Genomic DNA, 25,645 nt, shown 5'->3' on the forward strand with positions numbered 1-25,645 from the left:
AGCGAACGCCGAGAGGGACTTCTCCAGAGGCACAATGGGGAGTCCAACCCTCTGGGCGTAAAGTTGGTCCACAAAGCTCTCATCAGCCCCAGAGTCTATCAGGGCAGGAACGGTGAGCGTGCGCCCTGACCAGGCAAGAGTGACAATGAACCTGGACTTGCTGGAGCGGGACAGGGGGTCGGACAGGCGGCTCACTCGGAACCCCCGAGCGGGTGAGCCCTGTCTTTTGGCAGCCGGCCTGAGGAGGCTCTGGAATGTAGGATGGGGCAATAGTCAACAGAGTGTGCTGAGCCGGCACAATACATGCAGAGCCCCTGTAGTCTTCTGTGATCACGTTCAGCATTGGTTAAGCGGGCTCGGCCCAACTGCATAGGCTCCTCACCAGCAAATGTAGAGAGAACAGGGAGAAGAGCAGGCCGGTTAAGGCTGGTTGGAGGCGAGGAAGAGGAAGGCGAGGAAGCAGCAGGACGAAACTGGTGAGCCTTCTCACGCTTGCGCTCCCGGTGACGTTCATCAAGCGAAATAGAGAGGGAGATGAGTTGGTTCAACGTGGCGGGCTTCTCTCTACCAGATAAGGCATCCTTCACAGGCTCTGCCAAGCCCCGCCGGAAAGCACTAAACAAGGCAGGCTCGTTCCATTGGCAACGAGCTGCTAGAATGCGAAACTCTGTGGCAAACTGTGCCACAGAGCCAGAACCCTGCTGGAGGGTGGAAAGAACTGAATCTGCATCCTGCCCATGGACATCATGATCGAAAACAGTCTTGAACTCCTCCTTAAATGCAGCATAGTCATGCATGTAAGGTGCAGAGCCCTCCCGACTAGCCATCACCCACCGGCGAGCCTGCCCTGTGGTTAGGTTAGCGATGTAGGCAATGCGGGCGGGGGCAGTGGAGTACATACTGGGTTGAAGGGCAAAAATGTACTCACACTGCATGATGAATTCACGGCAGAAGGCGAAAGATCCGTCATAAAGAGCCGGTGCCACCAGATGGGGCTCCCGAGTAGGGGGCGTCTCGGGCTCAGGGGCCGGGTTTGGAGCAGGCCCAGACTGGGCAGAAGCAAGTGGAAGGAGTCGAGCACTGAGTGCAGCAACCTGGTCAGCGAGACTCTGGACCACGGCAGTGAGCTGGTCCACCTGGGCTTGTTGTTGATTGGCCTGGGACTGTTGACGAGTCGCAACCCCTTGGAGATCCTCTTTAATACTTATGACTGCAATAGAAGCCTCCTTTAATAGGCGAGAGTGTTCGCCCAAGACTTGGCCCTGGGCCTGAAACGTCTTCTCCATGCTGGCTGGGTCCCGATGGCCAGAGCTTACTGTTATGTTTAGTAAGTGTGACCCAAGTGCACAGCAATAGAGGAGGCGTTTGTTCAAAGGTAGTTCAGGTTTATTCACAAACAGGGGGAAGGAGTGGGAAATGTAGTAGAAGGGTGGTGGCTCTCCAGGTTGGCCAAACAGCGTGGGAATCCAAGCACTGGGGAGGAGGAGGAGAGGAAGCGTCAGTCTTCAGAGAACAACAATAAACTGGGAAAGTTGTGTAAAGCTAAAAGTGTAACTAGCACTATAACTCAGTTTAACAACACAATAAGCTTTGTCTGTACTTTACCATACATGTTGACATGTGAAGCTCTGGCGTGGAATGAAGGGCAGACTGGGCTTTTGTAGAGGCAGTGCTTGATTGCAGGATGGAAGACAGGTGCAGATAATTGGTGAAGGAGAGCAGGTGTGCTGAGTAGAGCCATGGAGTAGTCAGAGAGGGGGGAGTGGCTAAGCAGTGCTTGCATGTGAAGGTGAGGAGGAGTGAGCCGTAACACATAATGTGAAATGGTCACATGACTCATTTAAACAAATCAGATTCCAATCTGGATGTGGCTCAGATCTGATTCAGGCTGGATTTGTCTGCCAGTGTAAATGGGGCCTAAGTTGTTTCCCCCTCTAATTCTCGATTTTTAACATAAAATGTAGGTTATGGATTTGTGCAAAAACCATGTTGGACTACCTCCAAACTAGCGGTGATTAGGGTTCCTGGGACTGGGAACCACTGAATACAATGACAATATTGATAATCTGGAAAGTTACGAAAAAATAAAAATTGGGGGAAAAAGTGACACAAACAATCCCCCCAAGGTTGTGTGTACTTTTGTCTGTGGCGATGTGTCTAGCTTCCCATCTGCAGCCTCAGCTACAGCTGATTTGCCATTCACAACTTCAAAACTGTAGGTCTGCGTAAGCCGCTATATATGGGTCTCTATCTGGACAGCACTGTCGGTCACGGTGTCAATTGGGGAAATTAATAAATTGAAAAGGATTTAGTGTAAATGATTTTCCACATTATTTAATTGTTTCTTAACTGAGAAAACAGCATTTGATAATTAAAAAATAAAGAAAATACAAAAACATAAGTAATGCACAAATGCATGTAGGGTAACCGGGTAGGCATTGTGTGTGTGAGTGGATTGGTGGATCAGATTACAGCACTTCCCCTTCCCTGCCTGGCTCCACACCCACCTCTTGAAGAGTTTATACTTTCGTTATCGGCTCAGTAAAGGTTTTGCCACTATTGGAATAAGTAATCCTTAATAAGTACCTCTGATAAACATTTTTCCTTAAATGTAGTTTTTTATAGCTAACTTTTATTTGTGCAGTGTATGAAATATGAAATTGTTGCAAAGAATGTAACATTTATTTTGTGTTGGGAAATTTGAATAATTAGGTAATTAATGGCATATAAACATTCAACAGGAACAGGTGGGGTAATTGCTGCGACGTATTTCGTTTTTGTAAAGGTGTTTTTGTCTAGGTGATGACCTTTGGCATTTGGCTTTAAGTTATTCGTACAAAGTAACTCAAAACATTAAGTAACCTAGCTAGCCACATAAAAATAAACCTACATTTGGACAATCCTGTGATTTGTTTCCTTAAGCTTAATGTAATATTGTGATTAAATGTAGATACCATTCATATAAAATGGTTTAAAAGACAGAGCTCATAATGAAGTTAGTTATAAAGTGGCTGAGAAGATGCAATTATAGGGCAAGTGTAAAGCACTTTTAGTTTCACTTTATGTATGGAAAGGTGCTATATAATTCAATAAATAATAAAGATCATTATAATCTAGTAAATTGTCAAAAAAGCACACACAGTAAGTTTGCACTCATATCCAGGCCATCCAGCTGCCGCTGAATCACCTCCGTACAAATACAAACTTACTATGCACACCTTTTTTGATTTGTTGTGGTTGTGCAGCTGTGTCTGATTGCCCTTCCGCAGCCTCAACCATACAGTCTCAGCTATACAGCCTCTGCTGCGGCTAAACCACCGCACACAACTACACAACTGTAAGCCTGCAGAAACAGATATTTATGGGTCTCTATCTGGACAGTACTGTCGGTCATGGTGTCAATTGGGGAAACAAAATGTGAAAAGGATTTAGTGTAAATCCAGGCAAGATTGTCCACATTATTGCATTGTTGAGGAAACAGCATTTGATAATTAAAAAAAGAAAGAAAATACACAAAGGTTAGTAATGCACAAATGCATGTTGGGTAAATGGGTAGGCATTGTGTGAGTGAGGATTGGTGGAACAGATTACAGCACTTCCTACCTGGCTCCCCAGTCCCCACCCACCTCTTGAAGAGTTTACTTTCGTTATTGGCCCAGTAACTGTTTTGCGACCGTTGGATGAAGTAATCCTTAAGACTACCCCAGTTACATTGTTGTTGTTGTTATCTACGCTGCTGCATTGTCTAAAGGAAGCCAAAAATAGGTTCTTATGTACCAACATGTACACAATAAAGTACAACCTTGACCTTGAATCTTGAACCTTAAGTAAAAGTAGCAATAACACAGTGTAAAAATACCAAGTTAAAGTTCTGCATTCTAAATTTCAATTCAAACTACAAAAGTATTTAGCATTATGCAGAATCATAATGAAGAGTCAGTGGGCACTTAGGGGGGGCAAGAGTGCGGGCGCTGGGCACCAGGAAGACCGGGCATCAGAATGCATAAATGTTGGCAGTTGCTGGAGTGCTATTTTTATTTTTTTTACCTGCCTGTGAGTCTGTCACACGTACACTCACTATAGTCCGATGTAGTATCCTATAGCATGCTGCTATGTTGTCGTTGGAAAGTGATTGATTGGTTGATTGATTGAACCAAATCAATGGACCACAATGGAAACAAGCTTCTGCTTTTTTGTGTATAGTCCATGTTGGCGTTTTAGAAAGAATTATGACACTGTAATTTCTTAAACTGCCAATAAAGTATTCTATCTATCTATCTATCTATCTATCTATCTATCTATCTATCTATCTATCTATCTATCTATCTATCTATCTATCTATCTATCTATCTATCTATCGAATACTTTATTAACAGTTTGCATGGGCAGACAGACACACGGAAGTACAGTAGTCTGCGAAAAGGATGAATCCAAGTAAGCCCCATTGGTTTGTTTCCATTGGGGTCCTCGACGTGTACTCAATTTATAAAAAATCACACCTGTGTGAACAAAGTGAGTTGTGCAATTCCGTGTTGGGGTTCCCAGAAGTTCCAGACTCACAGGATCGCGGCAAGTGTGCCGGCCTGGTTCCGGCGAGCCGCCCTGCGTCCGAAACGGCTGAGAAATGACAGAGTTACCGTGTGGGGGTCCCCGGAACATCCAGACTCCCAGGAACACCCCCAGGGGGTTGGCCCCGTTCCGGCGATCTGCTCCGCGTCTGAAATGGTTGAAAAATGACAGAGTTAACGTGTGGGGGTCCCCAGGGGGTCCCTCTACTGTACTGTACTGTACTGTACTGTACTGTACTGTACTGTACTGTACTGTACTGTACTGTACTGTACTGTACTGTACTGTAGGCTACTGTCACACACAAAATCATATACAGTTAATATGTGTCTGTGTGTTAGGCTGCGCAACAGTGAAAAAACACTATTTTCGTGCTCGGACACGGCCAGCCAGCCAGCCAGCTAGGGACACAGCCAGCCAGGGACACACATAGCTGTCTATAGGAGTGGTTGCACCACTCAAAAATATTAATGACAGACAAATATACACAATACGTAGTAGGAAAGTAGGAAACTAAAAACAAACAAATAAAGTACAGTAACCAACTGTAGGCCAGGTCCATTGCAAGTTGCTGTACTCTGTCTTCTACCCTGAGCCATCCTATACCCTAACAAAATGAGCAGGGGTTAAAATGGATTCTAGATGGGAGGCCAAGCAGTATGACCTGTTTGTTGCCCGTTTTGAAGTCCTTTGTGGCGGTACCATGATGTGCATGCATAGTCAAAGTGACATGGGAGGCAACACAACAGTCCTCAATGTATTCTTATTGACCAGTGAGGAGACCCTGTATAAAAATCGTGTTCTTTGGTTGACTTTTGATTACTTTAAATTAATTTTCTCATTGGAAAGATTAGCCACTAAAATGCAATGCAGGTATATAATTGAATCTTTTCTTGAGATCACACACTCTGCACTGCTGCCTGTGAGACTGCATTCCCGTGCTGTGCTCACTCTTATTGGTGCCCAGTTTTCCCCGACTTTTCTGTATTCGTCCAGTTAATGAGCCAATCCTGCCATCTACTGGATCTTTACTGTGTTTCATTACTATGTCCATAATAGTCACACCAGATTATGTGCAAATTGGTCATTGCTCAATCAAAATATAATAATAGAATAAATGTTAAAAATAAATATTTAACTTAAACTTGGAGTAAATATGTATTTCATTATGTTGCACACTGCAGTGTAAATTGCTCAAGGTAAGACTGTTGCCTGAAGGTACAAAATGTCTGTGAGGGTTTGTGGAACTATGAAAAAGACAAAGTCAGACCTAATGGAGACCTCAAATATCTGTACTTGTACTACTACTACTACTACTACTACTACTACTAGTAGTGATTTGTTACTGTGAACTTCCCCTTTTTGCCTGGTAACCTGCCCACTTCTAGAAGATTTTACTTTTGTTATTGAGCAAAAAAAAAGTAAAAGTAAAAGTAGCAATAACACAGTGTAAAAATACCAAGTTAAAGTTCTGCATTCTACATTTCAATTCAAACTACAAAAGTATTTAGCATTATGCAGAATCATAAGAGTCAGTGGGCACTTTGGGGGGACAAGAGTGCGGGCGCTGGGCACCAGGAAGACCGGGCATCATAATGTGAAATGGTCACATCGACTCAATTAAACAAATCAGATTCCAATCTGGATGTGGCTCAGATCTGATTCAGGCTGGATTTGTCTGCCAGTGTAAATGGGGCCTAAATTGTTTCCCCCTCTAATTCTCGATTTTTAACATAAAATGTAGGTTATGGATTTGTGCAAAAACAATGTTGGACTACCTCTAAACTAGCGGTGATTAGGGTGCCTGGGACTGGGAACCACTGAATACAATGACAATATTGATAATCTGGAAAGTTACGAAAAAATAAAAATTGGGGAAAAAAGTGACACAAACAATCCCCCCAAGGTTGTGTGTACTTTTGTCTGTGGCGATGTGTCTAGCTTCCCATCTGCAGCCTCAGCTACAGCTGATTTGCCATTCACAACTTCACAACGGTAGGTCTGCGTAAGCAGCTATATATGGGTCTCTATCTGGACAGCACTGTCGGTCACGGTGTCAATTGGGGAAATTAATAAATGTGAAAAGGATTTAGTGTAAATGATTTTCCACATTATTTCATTGTTTCTTAACTGAGAAAACAGCATTTGATAATTAAAAAATAAATTAAATACAAAGAAATAAGTAATGCACAAATGCATGTAGGGTAACCGGATAGGCATTGTGTGTGTGAGAGAGGATTGGTGGATCAGATTACAGCACTTCCCCTTTCTTGCCTGGCTCCCCACCCACCTCTTGAAGAGTTTATACTTTCGTTATCGGCTCAGTAAAGGTTTTGCCACTATTGGAATAAGTAATCCTTAATAAGTACCTCTGATAAACATTTTTCCTTAAATGTAGTTTTTTTTATAGCTAACTTTTATTTGTGCAGTGTATGAAATATGAAATTGTTGCAAAGAATGTAACATTTATTTTGTGTTGGGAAATTTGAATAATTAGGTAATTAATGGCATATAAACATTCAACAGGAACAGGTGGGGTAATTGCTGCGAGGTATTTCGTTTTTGTAAAGGTGTTTTTGTCTAGGTGATGACCTTTGGCATCGAAGTTATTCGTACAAAGTAACACAAAACATTAAGTAACCTAGCTAGCCACATAAAAATAAACCTACATTTGGACAATCCTGTGATTTGTTTCCTTAAGCTTAATGTAATATTGTGATTAAATGTAGATACCATACCGGTATTCATATAAAATGGTTTAAAAGACAGAGCTCATAATGAAGTTAGTTATAAAGTGGCTGAGAAGATGCAATTATAGGGCAAGTGTAAAGCACTTTTAGTTTCACTTTATGTATGGAAAGGTGCTATATAATTCAATAAATAATAAAGATCATTATAATCTAGTAAATTGTCAAAAAAGCACACACAGTAAGTTTGCACTCATATCCAGGCCATCCAGCTGCCGCTGAATCACCTCCGTATAGTACAAACTTACTATGCACACCTTTTTTGATTTGTTGTGGTTGTGCAGCTGTGTCTGATTGCCCTTCCGCAGCCTCAACCATACAGTCTCAGCTATACAGCCTCTGCTGCGGCTAAACCACCGCACACAACTACACAACTGTAAGCCTGCAGAAACAGATATTTATGGGTCTCTATCTGGACAGTACTGTCGGTCATGGTGTCAATTGGGAAAACAAAATGTGAAAAGGATTTAGTGTAAATCCAGGCAAGATTGTCCACATTATTGCATTGTTGAGGAAACAGCATTTGATAATTAAAAAAAGAAAGAAAATACACAAAGGTTAGTAATGCACAAATGCATGTTGGGTAACTGGGTAGGCATTGTGTGAGTGAGGATTGGTGGAACAGATTACAGCACTTCCTGCCTGGCTCCCCAGTCCCCACCCACCTCTTGAAGAGTTTACTTTCGTTATTGGCCCAGTAACTGTTTTGCGACCGTTGGATGAAGTAATCCTTAAGACTACCCCAGTTACATTGTTGTTGTTGCTATCTACGCTGCCGCATTGTCTAAAGGAAACCAAAAATAGGTTTTACTCTTATGTACTGTACCTGCATGTATACAATAAAGTACAACCTTGACCTTGAATCTTGAACCTTAAGTAAAAGTAGCAATAACACAGTGTAAAAATACCAAGTTAAAGTTCTGCATTCTACATTTCAATTCAAACTACAAAAGTATTTAGCATTATGCAGAATCATAATGAAGAGTCAGTGGGCACTTTGGGGGGACAAGAGTGCGGGCGCTGGGCACCAGGAAGACCGGGCATCATAATGCATAAATGTTGGCAGTTGCTGGAGTTTTTTTTACCTGCCTGTGAGTCTGTCACAGTGAGTTGTGCAATTCCGTGTTGGGGTTCTCAGAAGTTCCAGACTCACAGGATCGCGGCCAGTGTGCCGGCCTGGTTCCGGCGAGGCGCCCTGCGTCCGAAACGGCTGAGAAATGACAGAGTTACCGTGTGGGGGTCCCCGGAACATCCAGACTCCCATGAACACCCCCAGGGGGTCGGCCCGGTTCCGGCGATCTGCTCCGCGTCTGAAATGGTTGAAAAATGACAGAGTTACCGTGTGGGGGTCCCCAGGGGGTCCCTCTACTGTACTGTACTGTACTGGCACTGTACTGTAGGCTACTGTCACACACGAAATCATATACAGTTAATATGTGTCTGTGTGTTAGGCTGCGCAACAGTGAAAACCAACCAAACACTATTTTCGTGCTCGGACACGGCCAGCCAGCCAGCCAGCTAGGGACACAGCCAGCCAGGGACACACATAGCTGTCTATAGGAGTGGTTGCACCACTCAAAAATATTAATGACAGACAAATATACACAATACGTAGTAGGAAAGTAGGAAACTAAAAACAAACAAATAAAGTACAGTAACCAACTGTAGGCCAGGTCCATTGCAAGTTGCTGTACTCTGTCTTCTACCCTGAGCCATCCTACCCTAACAAAATGAGCAGGGGTTCAAATGGATTCTAGATGGGAGGCCAAGCAGTATGACCTGTTTGTTGCCCGTTTTTAAGGCCTTTGTGGCGGTACCATGATGTGCATGCATAGTCAAAGTGACATGGGAGGCAACACAACAGTCCTCAATGTATTCTTATTGACCAGTGAGGAGACCCTGTACAACAATCTTGTTCTTTGGTTGACTTTTGATTACTTTAAATTAACTTTCTCATTGGACAGATTAGCCTCTAAAATGCAATGCAGGTAGATAATTGAATCTTTTCTTGAGATCACATTCATTGTCACACACTCTGCACTGCTGCCTGTGAGACTGCATTCCCGTGCTGTGCTCACTCTTATTGGTGCCCAGTTTTCCCCGACTTTTCTGTATTCGTCCAGTTAATGAGCCAACCCTGCCATCTACTGGATCTTTACTGTGTTTCATTACTATTTCCATAATAGTCACACCAGATTATGTGCAAATTGGTCATTGCTCAAACAAAATATAATAATAGAATAAATGTTAAAAATAAATATTTAACTTAAACTTGGAGTAAATATGTATTTCATTATGTTGCACACTGCAGTGTAAATTGCTCAAGGTAAGACTGTTGCCTGAAGGTACAAAATGTGAAACAACTGAAATATAAACTAGTCTGTGAGGGTTTGTGGAACTATGAACAAGGCAAAGTCAGACCTAATGGAGACCTAAAATATCTGTACTTGTACTACTACTACTACTACTACTACTACTACTACTACTACTACTACTACTACTACTAGTGATTTGTTACTGTGTACTTGCCCTTTTTGCCTGGTAACCTGCCCACTTCTAGAAGATTTTACTTTTGTTATTGAGCAAAAAAAAAGTAAAAGTAGCAATAACACAGTGTAAAAATACCAAGTTAAAGTTCTGCATTCTACATTTCAATTCAAACTACAAAAGTATTTAGCATTATGCAGAATCATAAGAGTCAGTGGGCACTTTGGGGGGACAAGAGTGCGGGCGCTGGGCACCAGGAAGACAAGGCATCATAATGTGAAATGGTCACATGACTCATTTAAACAAATCAGATTCCAATCTGGATGTGGCTCAGATCTGATTCAGGCTGGATTTGTCTGCCAGTGTAAATGGGGCCTAAGTTGTTTCCCCCTCTAATTCTCGATTTTTAACATAAAATGTAGGTTATGGATTTGTGCAAAAACAATGTTGGACTACCTCCAAACTAGCGGTGATTAGGGGTCCTGGGACTGGGAACCACTGAATACAATGACAATATTGATAATCTGGAAAGTTATGAAAAAATTAAAATTGGGGAAAAAAAGTGACACAAACAATCCCCCCAAGGTTGTGTGTACTTTTGTCTGTGGCGATGTGTCTAGCTTCCCATCTGCAGCCTCAGCTACAGCTGATTTGCCATTCACAACTTCACAACTGTAGGTCTGCGTAAGCAGCTATATATGGGTCTCTATCTGGACAGCACTGTCGGTCATGGTGTTAATTGGGGAAATTAATAAATGTGAAAAGGATTTAGTGTAAATGATTTTCCACATTATTTCATTGTTTAACTGAGAAAACAGCATTTGATAATTAAAAAATAAAGAAAATACAAAAACATAAGTAATGCACAAATGCATGTAGGGTAACCAGGTAGGCATTGTGTGTGTGAGAGAGGATTGGTGGATCAGATTACAGCACTTTCCCTTTCCTGCCTGGCTCCCCACCCACCTCTTGAAGAGTTTATACTTGCCACTATTGGAATAAGTAATCCTTAATAAGTACCTCTGATAAACATTTGTCTTTAAATGTAGTTTTCTATAGCTAACTTTTATTTGTGCAGTGTATGAAATATGAAATTAATGGCATATAAACATTCAACAGGAACAGGTGGGGTAATTGCTGCGAGGTATTTCGTTTTTGTAAAGGTGTTTTTGTCTAGGTGATGACCTTTGGCATTTGGCTTTAAGTTATTCGTACAAAGTAACTCAAAACATTAAGTAACCTAGCTAGCCACATAAAAATAAACCTACATTTGGACAATCCTGTGATTTGTTTCCTTAAGCTTAATGTAATATTGTGATTAAATGTAGATACCGGTATTCATATACAATGGTTTAAAAGACAGAGCTCATAATGAAGTTAGTTATAAAGTGGCTGAGAGGAGCATATGCCAACAGTAAAATGCAGTAAAGTCATAAAATTACAGAAATATTATACAAAATAAAATACATTTTCCCCCCCAAGGGGTTCGGGCCCTCAGGCGTCCGTGAAGGGTTTCCAGGGGTCCCCAGCAAAATGAGTTAATTTTTGCAGAATTACAGTACATTCCCAGCACAACTCAATACAAAAACTGTTAACACCATGGAGGCCCAGGGCGGAGTTCTCCGTCCAAGTTCAAGGTCATGGTCAGTTGCCCGAGGAGATTGATAAACAGGACGGAGATTAATGATAACAAAACCGTTCGCATCGCTCTAGAGCCTTGGAGCGCTTGTTGCCCGATCCGATGACGTGTCAAAAAGTGACACGTCATTGAAAATCTCCCCTGCCTGTTTAGCTGACGAAAACGAAAATCTTAAAACGATCATAACTCCCGATCTAAATCATCCCGTCTAATTCTGAAAAAAGATCCTGTGTTTGACGGCCTTCCGCGGTCCAGTCGCTAGTCGCGATATATTTATTATTACCTCCCGTTGTTGTCGATCGACTCTAGAGTGGTGTGGCTATTGTTAGCTGCTACACAGACATACACACCAGCTTCCGGTGCGCCGGTAAAAGTGGTCCGTGCGCTACAAATGATGGGCACCCTGGATGAAATGGATTAAATAGTTCCGGGCCTCTAAGGTGTTAACTGTGAGTAGACGACCCAATAAAGCACTACAAGGGTCCACCTTGTTCAATTGATCATAACATTTAAAGACATACAAATATACACTTCTATATAGCCACAAAAAAAACAGGAAATCATCATAAGGGAGGTAGAAATGGAAAAGAAAACATATACAGTGAGGGGGAAAAGGGGTGGGTGGGGGGATTCAGATTTTACGGGGGCCAGTTTCGAATTGAAGCCGTCGGTAGGTGCCCTTTGAGAGCGGTTTTGAAGGAGTCAAGGGATTCGCATGTCTTAATGACCGTTGGTAGGGGGCGTTCCACATTTTGGTGGCATAGGAGCAAAATGAATTTAGTCCCTTGTTAGTGCCAAATCTGGGTTGCACATAGTTTGTTGAGCTCCCTCTGGTGTAGTGGTTGGGTGTGGACTTCATTGACATTAAGGAAGTATCTAGACAGGTACATGGGTATCTTGGTGGTGTATTGAATCTTGTGGACCAGACCCATTGCAATTGATGCTGTACTCTGTGGTCAACCCTAAGCCATTCCAGCCTGTCAAAGTGGGCAGGGGTGAGGTGGGTTCGGTGAGTGAGGCCAAGTAGTAGCCTGACCAGTTTATTTTGGGAAGTCTGGAGCCTTGTTTTAAGGGCCTTTGAGGTGCTGTGGTACCAACTTACCAAGAGGTGCATGCATAGTCAAATAAACCTTAATTGTATGATGAAATGATTACTATATTTACCCAGGGTATCTGGGCTAAGCTCAAGAACTTGTTTCCAGCCAGGCCCTGCTCATAGAACATTTCATCGTAGTGGTTCAATGCCTTGTTCAAGGGCACTTCAGCGGTGGTAATTTTAACGTGTCGGACCGCTGATTCGAACTGGCGACCTTCCGGTATCAAGACCGCTCCGCAATCCATTCGGCCACCGCTGCCGCTGATTACAGTTCACCTGTAGAATGAAAAATAAAACAAAAGCAGTGATTAGGGTTTCTGGAACAGGAATATTGTCACAAAACGAAGAGCAATCAATGCATTCATCCATGCCATTCAGCTGCCACTGAATGACTTGCACTTTATACATGTTTTTGATACTCCATTTTGATTGTGGAGTTGTGTCTAGTTCCCCATCCGTGTGTCTAGTTCCCCATCCATGCGGCTGAGTTGCCATTCACATCTTCACAACTGTAGGTCTGCGTAAGCCGTTATATATGGGTCTCTATCTGGACAGCAGTGTCAGTCATGGTGTCAACTGGGAAAACTAAATGTGACAAGGATTTAGTGTAAATGATTTTCCACATTATTCCATTGTTCCTTAACTGAGAAAACATTTGAAAATAAAAAAATAAAGAAAATACAAAAAAACAAGTAATGCACAAATGCATGTTGGGAAACCGCGTAGGCATTGTGTGTGTGAGAGAGGATTGGTGGATCAGATCAGATTACAGCACTTGCCCTTTCCTGCCTGGCTCCCCACCCACCTCTTGAAGAGTTTATACTTTCGTTATCGGCTCAGTAAAGGTTTTGCCACTATTGGATGAAGTAGCAATAACAGTGTAAAATACAGTGTCAAATCTATTGGACTATAAATAGCCTATGGATAACTAATGGGTTCAATGTTAAACACTTTAATGTTGCAGCCATTAAAGTTAGAGATCATTTTAATGAATGTATATTAAAGTGCCACTATGTAACTTTCTTTTTTCTTTCAGTCATTTTTTTTTCCATTTTTTCACAAACATACATGACTCACATACAGTATACACAGACAAACTAACATAGACATACATTATACATTCATCATAATAGGCCTATGCTTTGTTGTATGATGGTGTGATGCATTATCAAACAAAACATTGTGCGTGCGCCGTGCGTGCATGTTCAGGCCTTGTTCAACAGTTGAGGCCTTGTTCAACAGTCTAATGGTAGCCAGGCATGGAAACAGCATTGCTATTTTGCTATTTTCGCCTTGTGTTCGACTATTATGACATGTCCAGAACAGGGAAGTTATAACTTATAGGGTTCATGTGGTTGACCCAGATATGTCAAGTAGCTAAAGGGAAAGACCTGTGGTGGAAAGTAAGTACAGTACTCAAGTACAATATCAAGGTACTTGTACTTGTATCTACATCTATTAATTCATGTGTTCCTTCACTGCTACGGCTACTGTCCGGTTATTGAGCCAACACTGCCACCTACTGGTCCTTAAGTCCTTTTCTGCTATTTTTCATTTGTAGTCACACCAGATTATCAAACATTTGAATAGAATAAATGTTCAAAAATAAATATTTAACTTCGTAAAATGCTATGTTGTATTTCAGTGTACATTTAACCACTTAAGACTGTCTGAAAATTTTAATGTGAAACAACTGAAATATAAACTAGTGTGAGGATAAAGTATTTCAGACCAAATTTAGACCTGGAACATCAAATGATTGAATTCACCTGTAGAATAATAATAATATAGGAGCCTTAGGCCTACATGTTTAAAGCAGCACTTCTTCTACCCCGGATTTGATGAAATGTCTCAAAAGAAGAGCAGGGAGAACAACCCCATAACTTATGTTGTATTAACATACTCTACCATACCGATTGGACACAATTACATTTGATTCGTTAAAAGTTAGTGAGGCTTAGGCAGTAGCACTACATATTAGTGTTCCAGGAATTTAGAACCACTGAATAGCTACAATCAAATATTGGTAGTCTGGTAAGTTGTCAAACGGAACACAGAGTAACCTTGCCTGCATATGCTAGTCATTCAGCCTCCACTGAAATTATTCACATCGAGAACACAACCTAACTGCTTCACATTTTATATTTTGTCTAGACAGTTATACAGTATATATGGGTCTCTATCTGGACAGCACTGTCGGTTATGGTGTCAATTGGGAAAAGTAAATGTTAAAAGGATTTAGTTTAAAACCAGGCTGATTTTTCACATTATTGCATTGTTTCATAAATTGACGGCAGACTGCTGGGCGAGCGCTGGCGCTTTGGCAAGGGGGGGGGTCAGATCAACATATGGAATGAATTTTGTACTGGCTATATATGGAGCGTGTCTTGAGTGTAGAGGGTTTGATGAGGTCAGATCAACAAATGGATTGTCAGAACAGGTTAGCTCCATATATGGAGATCTAAGGATGGCAGCGGGGGCAGTGTCTTGAGTGTACAGGGTTTGATGAGGTCTGGTCATATATGGAGCGTGTCTTGAGTGTACATTGTTTGATGAGGTCAGATCAACATATGGAATGTGCAGAACGGAACAATTTCCGGGCCTGTTGAGAACTCTAGTTTTCACCTGCTGCCGGGCGGGCAGCAGGTTTTTATAGTAAACTGCGACCTACAGTCGCAAAAAAAGAAAGAAAATAAAAAAGTAAGTAATGCACAAATGGATGTTTGTGACATCATCAGGGATGGAGTTCCCTGATGTCATCAATATTAAGTCCATGGAGATCCCTGATTTCATCAATTTTGGCCAGCAACTGCACATCTGACCTCAAACCTTTAGATCTCCATATATGGAGCTGACCTGTTCCATATGTTGATCCTTCCCCATCCATCCTTCCTCTTCGATGTCTCCCTTTTGACTGATAACCTGTCCATTTAAACTCTAGACGGGCCCGCCCCAAAGTTATTAGTGCAGCCGTGCCCTGCAGCCGGCGAAAACTAGAGTTCTTAACAGGCCCGAAAATTAAGATCTTACCCCCCATGCCAAAGCGCTGGTGCTCGCCCGGCAGTCTGCTGTCACCCAGGCAGATGTGTTGATCTGAAACCCCATTCCAAAGCGCCAGCGCTCGCCCAGCAGTCTGCTGTCACCCAGGCGGATGCGTGCACGGCACGGTCGCTTCTTGCCCCCTCAGGCGTCTTACTGGTTAGTAAAAGTAGAAATAGCACAGTGTAACAATACACATACTAAAAGTTGCCTGTATAGCATTATGCAGAATCAATTGGATTTCAGCTATTAAAGTTAGAGATCATTTTAATGACTTGACTTCATAGATCTGCTATTTTTGCTTTTTGTAATTCTCAAAAAAGAAAAAAAAGATTTAAACATGACTACAAATATGCAAATTATGGTTTTGTGCAACAAGTTTAACATTGTGGGATTATCCTTATCTTCAAACAGACAAAGGCCTCATCATACCATAATTCAATAAAACCTACTAAATTAAAAGAAAGAAAGAAAGAAAGAAAGAAAGAAAGAAAGAAATTCATTCCAAACCTAATTGAGACCTGGAACTTCAAATAGTTACAGTTCACCTAGAGAATATACATATTTAAATAAAACCACTAAACCTGTAACCTCGCGTCACCAGGCTTTCCACCTCGGAGGAAAACTAAACTGAACTGGAACCACACACAGGTGGCGATAGGCAACATTTCACAACCATGCCTGGAATGGATTCTCTGTTGAGCATGCGCGAAACACGCTGACCCGGAACTCTACTGATGGTTGTGTTTTGTTTACATTCTCGTCCATTCTATTCTGATGAAGACTGAGGAATACAAGTGAATACCTGTAGGCTACAAGTGAAACATCTGTAGAATGATAATAATAAATCACTTAAAATGTGTAAGATTGAGTCTCGTCGGTAAATTAATAATTGGCGTCGGTCAGAGAGAATATGTGTTTTTGGGGAAAAAAACAGCTGAAGCTTGGTCAGTGTTTGTCTTTGTCAGACAGCGAGCGCCACCCGGCGGCTGCGGAGCGAATGTGCAACCTGTTCCAGAGAGCTAGACGAGCTACAAACACAACAAACTGAATCCACACATCATTCAAACGACTTACAGCAGGTTGGTTAAATAAAACACACTGCCAGTGGTATTACGTATTGTACATTTCACACAGCACATAATAATCTACACTGTTGCACCACACAACATAAGCCCAGTAGGACGTCTAAAAGATGAGACAGAAAGTCACAGAAAACGGAATGCGACATGAATGCCCTGCTGGATGCTTCTGTGTCTCTGTAAACTACCTACAGGGTGTCCACATATTTTTGATTTGAGAGCTATACTTTCAAAATGACCAGCTCAACAATATCTACCCCACCAGTAAACGTATCCCATTGCTGAAAATAGTTAAATTTTTAAAAATAGTAACATTTTACCTGAGGGGGCATTAGAATAATGGTCTGTCTGTCCTACATGATGCCATGGGCAGTGTTGCCAGATTTTGCGAGAGAAATAATCACTGGGTGTACTACAACAAGCCCAAAAGATGTGACTATAGGGCCATGCAATGATCATCAATATACAATAAAATAAACATTTACATTATAGAAACAAGCCGCAAACTACCAATTATAGTTATATTATATTTATTATATAATATATTAATTTTATAACAAGCATTGCTTATAATAAGCAGACTTGGCAACACTGGCCATGGGTGATGACAATGCTTTATATTTGTATGTTTCAACACAGACTCTGTGGTCCTGATGCCACAATGGGACACTAAATGCAACTTTGTTTTATTTCAAGTACCCTGCAAGTTCTGGTATGGATCCCCATAACTCTTGAGTGTGTACAAATGGAACCAACTGTATAGTGTCCCATTATTGATACCATTTGTACTCTCTCGGCAATTTGAAAGGGTCCCATTTGGTTCCTAACTAGTATCGCGTAGCCAGACACCTATTCCATGAGCTCCGAATGCTAGAGTCTGGAGCCCTAAATTGTGGGAGGCAACAGTCTGGCCACGCAAGACTAGTTCCTAGCTATCAATAATTTAGCTAGGAACATCTACAATGGTGACCAGTGGAGCGAGCCCGCTTCCGTGAGTGACGTGAGAGACTCCAGAGTGGAGCTTGGTAACAATACGGCAGAAAATAGAAAAGCTTGTTTTGATTGTGGTCCATTCTACTCGATTCAACAGTAAGACTTACAATACAATACGTTACATAATGGTAAAAGCTCTAGCAGCAGCAAAGGGAGATCGCGTGCACGCGTCCGCCTGGGTGACGGCAGACTGCTGGGCGAGGGCTGGCGCTTTGACATGGGGGGTCAGATCAACATATGATTGAATTCTGTATGTATGAATTCTGTACTGGCCATATATGGAGCATGTCTTGAGTGTACAGGGTTTGATGAGGTCAGATCAACATATGGAATGTCAGAACAGGTCAGCTGCATATATGGAGAAGGGGGGCAGTGTCTTGACTCTTGAGTGTACAGGGTTTGATGAGGGCTGGCCATATATGGAGCGTGTCTTGAGTGTACAGGGTTTGATGAGGTCAGATCAACATATGGAATGTCAGAACGGGTCAGCTCCATATATGGAGATCTAAGGGTGGCAACGTCTTGATTGTACAGGTTTTGAAGGTAGGGCCGGGCCTTAATTTTCGGGCCTGTTGAGAACTCTACTAATAACTTTGGGGCGGGCCTGTCTAGAGTTTGAATGGCCAGGCAAAAGGGAGACATCGAAGAGGAAGGACGGGTGGGGAAGGATCAACATATAGAATGTCAGAACAGGTTAGCTCTATATATGGAGATCTAAGGGTTTGAGGTCAAATGTAGAGTTGCTGGCCGGCTCCCATACATGCAGATCTAGGTGATGATCCAGTCTTCTGCATGTATGGCTATCCAGGGTTTGATGAGGTCAGTGTCGTGATCTTCATACATGGAGACGGCCATATATGGTGGCGTGCTGTGACGTGTCACGTGATGTCACGAGGCGTGACATTGACGGGCAATGCAGATTTTCATATTAACCTCATATTAATCATATTCATACATACTAGCATAGATAGATAAATAAATGTCAGCCTGCTATACAGCTTAGAGTGTGTGTGTGTGTGTGTGTGTGTGTGTGTGTGTGTGTGTGTGTGTGTGTGTGTGTGTGTGTGTGTGTGTGTGTGTGTGTGTGTGTGTGTGTGTGTGTGTGTGTGTGTGTGTGTGTGTGTGTGTGCGCGCGTGTGTGTGTGCTTGTGGGTGAGCAGCATTATGGAGACAGCTTTTGTCATGGAGTGTGTGGAAGAGGAGCTGGAGCCAGTGCAACACGAAGATGAGCTCCAAGATGATGATGATGATGAGCTCAATCCTGGTGCGTAATGCATATCTCTGCTGTCTGGAAGACACTCCAAAATGTAAATTTTTCAGGAAAAAAACAAATAACAAAACATCCTGTGCTTTTTAATACTTTTCATTGGTTGAATATATGTTTTAACCAATGTTCAATAGCATCGATTTATGACAAAATTAAAATAGAAAAAATGATCAAACATCTCAAAAATGGAGTTGGGTGGTGTCTTCCGGACAGCAACGATATGTACCTCGCTAGGGACACCGACTGAGTGTAGGGGTTGTAAGACTTAATTGAACTAATCAATTATAATTTGATGATGAAATTATTGATAGGCAATAAAGTCTAGGCAGGGCTCAATGTACTCAGAAAAATGCACACAAAGTGCACAAAGACCCGCACACCGTCTGCACTTGCAATACGAACTTTATGATGAAATTATTGATGATCCTACACGGGGCCTACATGCTCCGTCCAACGTCAGTACTTTGTTCGGACCGGGTAGGTTATTATGACTACAAAATGAGGTCAAGAAGAACTTCGGATGGGCGGTCGGTCTCAGAAGTTTCTTCCGACGCTCCTGCACACCTGACTGTCCATCAGTGTTGATTTCGCCGACTAAAACAAATGTTTGTCGACTACTTTTTTATCTAAATAAAAACTAAGCTATGATGACTAAAACTAAGACTAAATATATTGACAATTTCGTCAACAAATAAAAACTAGACTAAAATGTTATAGGGAGGGACTAATGGAGAAGAGATCCAGTAGAACTAAAAGACAAGTCATTTTATGTTTGTGAGCTTGTAGATCTGCTATTTTCTGCATGCAAGTGTAAAATCTGGGATTATCAAGGCCCGCCAGAACACATTTTAGTCGACAAAATCATCTGTAGATGTGGTCGACTAAAACTAGACTAACAATAAAACTAACAGACTAAAACTAAATTAAATTTGTATACTATTTCAGTATACAAATATACTGAAGGGAAGAGACAGAGATTCCACAAAATGTGCGGCAACAGGATAATTCATGTTCTTGCACCTAATGGTGCTGTGGCGCTCTGCTATGCACAGCTTTAAGTTAACGGGTAGTCATACCCACATATGCCTTGTAAGTAAGTAAATTACTGCTTTTGTTGTACAGGTGATTACACCTCTGATGGGGATGACAAAATCAACACTACTGTCCCTACTAGTTCACACAGTGCGATTGGTCAGGCGTTGGGTTGGCCGTGTTATATTTATTTTTGTTTACGCATTCTTCCCCACAGCTTTCCTACCAGTGCAGACGCTGCGAAACGGCAGCAGGGAACAAACGGAACAACGAAGAACAAAGCTGAGCGCGATGGACGTGTTTGAAGTGGCGTTATCCGAGGAGGTCAGGAAGTACAAACACCTCTACAACAGCTCCCTGAGGGACCACAAAGACAGCCGGGCGGTGAACAGTTCGTGGACGGAGATCGCGGACACTCTTTCCGCCGACGCAACGTATTGCAGGAAAAGGTGGCAAAACCTACGAGACAAATTCACCAAGGCGCGTCGGAGGATGATGACCTGGAGACGACGTCCGGGTGGCAGGAACAGGGTTCCGGTGCTGTACACAGTGCTCCGGTGGCTCGATTGTCACATCAAACCCAAACCATCAATGAAAATGACCATCTCCCAAGCCGAGGTAAGCCGTTTCTGTTATTAGGTCATGTTTAGCAGACCGCCACGTTAACCTGAGGCTATACTACTGTTAGTTCAGTGGTTCTCATAAGATGTCATGTCAAGGATGTTTTCTTTAATTTGTTTCTAAAATATAATATCTACAAGCTCTTCTCTTATAGCTTCTCGATGTCAAGCTATATTTCAAACAACGTCTAAACATTCATGTAGACAGGAAAATGACATCGGTTAAATTACACCACTATCCTTGGCTAAATGCTTGAAACACCGTTGCCACCTTGTGGGTGCATACATACACAGACATAGATAGACATTACAGGCAATAATTATTATTATTAACAAAAAAACATCACCACTGAGGGTGGATTAGTTAGAAACATTATGAAAAGATTGTGTTGTGGCTTAAGTATCCTTTTAGGATCTTGAGGTTTTGTTAAAACACTTGTTTTGTCCCCCCCCACACACACAGTTTGTCATGAAGCAAGAGCAGCCGTCCCCAAGCTACCAGCCCATCTCCCACTCCCCGTCCACCGATCTAGAGCTGGACTTTTCCGCGGTGAACGCGGATGAATTTGACTGCTCCGCGCTGGACCCGCCGTGTCCGGCACCGTCTCCCGTCCCGACTCCAGCTCCATCGATCCCTCTTCCTGGTCCGTGTCCGCCCTCAACTCCTCCTCCTCTGTGTCCACCTCCGACATCACCCACTCCCACTGCAAGTTCTCGTCCTGATCCTTCTCCACTCCCAGCTCCATCCCCGTCTCCAACTGATGTCGCCGCTTCATGTCCCGGCCCTTCCACTACTTCGTGTCCTGGTCCTTCCACTCCTTCATGTCCTGGTCCTTCCACTCCTTCATGTCCTGGTCCTTCCACTCCTTCGTGTCCTGGTCCTTCCACTCCTTCATGTCGCGGTCCAAGTGCCGATCGTTCCGTTCCAAGGTCAAGGAAGCGGAAGAGGACCTCAGAGCCAGAAGGCCTCAATTACCAAAGTCTCTTTGCTGCTCTCGACCAAAGGAGGGCAGAAAGGGAGGCGGCTATGGAAGCCGGACGGGAGAGAAGAACCGCCGTCATTGGAAGACTGCTGGAACAACGGGACGAATGTGACCGATACGTCCTTCACGTGGCAGACTTCATGAGGTCTCTGCCATCGGACCATCTGTCCGAGTTTAAGTTTAAACTGCAGAACCTCATGCGTGAGACCGAACAGGCGGTGAAAGATGAAGTCGTGGAGAACGGGTTCGCCGCGGTTAAAGGAAACGGGCACCAGAACGGGGAAGAAAGGTGATTTAACCTGACTCTGAGCGTGGCGTGGTTGGCGTGGCGTGAGTATTTCAAAAACTGCTGATCTACTGGTGTTTTTCACTCACAACCACTTTGAGGGTTTACAAAGAATGGTGCGGTGAAAAACAAAACAAAAAAACTGAGCAGCAGTTCTGTGTTGGCGAAAATGCCTTGTCATTGATATTCTCTAACTGTGAGGCATTTATTGATCATATTCATGATAAAAGATGTTTTCAGTAAAGTCAACCTGTAACGTGTAACATGACATGAAGTACACATCAAGACTGGGTTTTGCTAGTGTGTGTGTGTGTGTGTGAGATGCCCCTTCTTTGTTATAGAAGAGTGCCAAGGTATGACAGGGGTTCCCAAACGTTTTAGCTTGAGACCCAAAGGAGAAATGTGTTGTCTCCTAAGGACCCAAAACGAGTGAAAATAGCCGATCTACAAGTTCACAACGAGCTTGTAGATCTGCTATTTTCACTCATTTTTAGTATAACATTTATGGAATTCCGTAGATTCTTTTAGAGAACACGTATGAAAGATTTGTTGTTGAGGAGTTTTTAAATATTTTGAGATTTCCTTTTTTTAAATCTTTTAAAATAACAATTTAAATATTTTCTTGTGACCCATAAAAATTGGTCTGCGACCCAAATTTGGGTCTGAACCCATTGTTTGGGAAACATTGAGTTAAGGTATTAAATAGCTGATCTACAAACTTCAGTCAGATCGACAATTTCTGAAAGTTCTAGTTTTAGTTCAGTTTTTTTCTGTGTTTTGGGAATACAAGGTTTCCACCACAACAGTAAATGATATATTTAACTGACATTGTATACAGACAGTTGGAGGTCAAATAGGCCAGGAGTTCTCAACCTTTTGGGCTGGGGAGTCGGGGACCCCCAAAAATACTGGCCATGTCTTGCAGCAGGAGATATTAAATGGGCCTATGTCCAAAGTCAATTTGGACAAGTTAATTATTACCATTACTCTACGTCTGATTGACGTAACATACTGCCTGCAGGTGCAGTATAACCTTAGAGCAGGGGTTCTCAACCCGTGGGTCGCGACCCCTCGGGGGGTCGCCAAATTATTTTAGGGGGTCCCCAAATTATTTTCAAAAAATTATTATTTTTCACGTTTTTTCAAAAATAGCAGACCTACAAGCTCGTAGCGCGCCACTCGGTGGCGCGCTATGAGCTTGTAGATCTGCTATTTTTCAATAGCTAAATTATAACAATGCTTAAAACACCAAAAGGGGTTCCCGCCCAAAATGGTTTAAGGTTATTGTAGCAGTCAATTTATATTGGGGGTCGGGAGGGGGCGGGGCGGGGGTCCCGAGACATTGCCAAAGCATTTCCGAGGGTCCCCGGCCAAAAACGTTGAGAACCCCTGCCTTAGAGTATATATGAATAGAGACGGCACCCGGAGGAAACCCTGAGGCGCAATGGACATAGTGGCCGAATTTGGTATTGCAGCGTGGGCCAAACACATGAACGCGCTGGTCCGTTGACTCATTGCGCACGTTCATGATGACACGTGAACGCGGTTTCAGTGCAATGGCAGCGCGTTCATGTGTTTGGCCCAATCAATCCCAGAATGCACTCTGTTCCTACAAGGAAGGAGGAGTGAAATCGCCTCATGCGCTTTTGAGCAACTTAATGCAAGTGGATGGGAGGAGAACTCGGGTGACGTCTCTATTCATATATACTCTAAGAGTATAACTTGTCATTGCTCTCTGTCAGTGTGAAAGCCATACTGTAGCTATTTTGACTCTAGGATAAGGGAGGAGGTAAAGAGAAATGTAAACTGTGCCAAGTGGAAGTAAATAGTGTTTCTCCTTACATAACACATGGCTTGGTTGAGAGGGGGGAAACAATATGTATTATTATAATATTCTTTTCTTATCCTGCAATATTTACACTACACCGGAATGTTGTTCATTTGTAAATAGTATATACTGTACCAATAAATTATTTTATGACATGAACCGTTTATTTTCTTCACTCGGTTATACTATGTTTTGAAAATTTTATAAAATAAATACAGTATTTCTGTGCTGTGATGAGCCGAAGTAGACCAGGGAAGATCATTCAGCTTTAAACACAATGAATCAATGAATGAACATTGAAGAACAAAGATTGCCATTGTGACAAAAGCTCTGTTCAAAGCCGAAGCCTGAACAATCGCATTAAGAGCATTCACGTGAATAAATGACAAATTGCAGACACTAAAGCAGAGAAATCAAACGATGTAAGGAGATAGAAATTATGCATGCACATTAACAATGTGTAATATAAAGTAACTAAAAATCACACCCGTGTGACTGTGAAGTGAGGGGAGCTAATATATTAAAGTCTAACTCATGTGGATTAGGTGATGTAAAACAAACGGTGCCAACACAAACATTAAACGCCATTAACAATAAAGAGACAATATGACGTAATGAGGCACATTATGACCCACATTTTCCCTTCATTGTCAATGGCGTTTACAAAACAAACTGAACTAAAGACAAACATTAAACCTGTGTATAGGAGGAAAGTAAGCCACTACATAACAGGAATGTCATTTTTGTATCATTTTTGTATAAAAAAACAAAGGCTTTTGATCTCATGACAAAGCTATGTACGTAGATTCGACTGCGTTGTTCAGTTTGGTGTTTGCTCCATTGAAATTATAGCTTATCGCATACACTTGAACATTGTTGCCAGATTATGTTCCCCAGGGCTCTAAATCTTGTCCCCGCTCCTTATTCTACAAGTCTCCTCGCCTAATAGAGCCGATCCACAAGCTCATCAGCATGCCACATGAGACGTTGTAAGCTTGTTGATCCGCTATTTTCGCTGAAGGTTCACCTCAGAATACAGACTTAGGGTTCATGTTGGTTAGTAAACTCATGGGTTCCCAAAGTGGGGTCCGGCGACCCCTGGGGGTACTTGAGGGAGTTTCAGGGGGTACCTAGCTCAATTAGAGATAGTTGGGAACCAAATGGACCCTTATGGGTCTGTAACTCTGAGAGTGTACACTCTCAGAGTTAAATTAACAGTGGTTTTACAATATAAATTGGGGTCCCAGAGATAGAAATGCCATTAAATCGGGAGTCCGTAGCATAATGCTAGCCTTAATCTGTCGTTGACAGAGGCGTTCGTACTAAAAAAGATCAATGCGTAGAAAAATAATATGTTTCGGAATCACTGCTAGAGCCGTAACAATCCTCCCTTATCGGGGTCACTGGCCTATGTTTTCAAATGGGGGGTCCGTGGCCTAATAAATGTTGATTTGGGGGTCCTTGACGCGAAAAAGTTTGGGAACCACTGAGTTAACTAATCTAACCATGCTCCATCAGGCTCGGCACTCGGCAGCTCAGTCTATACAGTCTACACCTCTGGTGTCCAGGAGGGACCCCTATGTCCAGGATCCGGAGCCCTTGTGTCAGGGTTTTATCCAAATGTGATATATTGGGTTTTGGTGACATTCCAGTAACTGCCAATGCAGCCAGGCCTGGAGAGGGCAGCAACGGACTATCTTTGGGGCTGTGGGTTACAGGTCAGAGTGTACTGTGTTCCCCGGATGTTCTGCATTCACTTGACTATGATGTTGACCATGTTTGTTGTTGTTACGTGCTGAGTCTAAAAGTAAAGTACATATTGCCAACAACTGAGTGATTATTTCAGAGACTATATAACACCAACAATGCTGTATGTATGGTAGAGACCCAGAAAGTCCTTATGCACGCACTACCAGTTGGCTAATTAACTAAGTACCTGCACCTGCAGTTTGGTGGAAATTACATTTCATATGGCTTTAT

General features: G+C 42.5%; 1 protein-coding gene and 1 long non-coding RNA gene across 3 annotated transcripts; one reads left to right on the forward strand and one right to left on the reverse strand.

Annotated features, from left to right (window-relative positions):
• Positions 1 to 3,988: 3,988 nt before the first annotated feature.
• On the reverse strand, positions 3,989 to 12,790 carry LOC306914611. The gene is made up of 3 exons (XR_013788712.1): positions 12,604 to 12,790; positions 8,399 to 8,623; positions 3,989 to 4,717 (listed from the first exon to the last, which is right to left on the reverse strand). It is a non-coding gene; the product is annotated as an uncharacterized lncRNA (long non-coding RNA).
• A 3,454-nt stretch (positions 12,791 to 16,244) lies between these two features.
• On the forward strand, positions 16,245 to 22,984 carry LOC306914607 (uncharacterized protein). Of its 2 annotated transcripts, XM_079491725.1 has the most exons (4): positions 16,245 to 16,656; positions 18,810 to 18,913; positions 20,166 to 20,566; positions 21,032 to 22,984. In XM_079491725.1, exons 2-4 carry the CDS (start codon positions 18,814 to 18,816, stop codon positions 21,842 to 21,844), a joined length of 1,314 nt encoding a protein of 437 aa, XP_079347851.1. In that variant the 5' UTR covers positions 16,245 to 16,656; positions 18,810 to 18,813; the 3' UTR covers positions 21,845 to 22,984. The 2 variants fall into 2 exon arrangements, with proteins under 2 accessions (XP_079347851.1, XP_079347852.1); XM_079491726.1 differs by lacking the exon at positions 18,810 to 18,913 and having other exon boundaries at positions 16,247 to 16,656.
• The last annotated feature ends 2,661 nt before the right edge of the window (positions 22,985 to 25,645 follow it).

The sequence above is a fragment of the Electrona antarctica genome (assembly GCF_951216825.1).
Source record: "Electrona antarctica genome assembly, chromosome: 21".
Classification (NCBI taxonomy): Eukaryota; Metazoa; Chordata; class Actinopteri; order Myctophiformes; family Myctophidae; genus Electrona; species Electrona antarctica.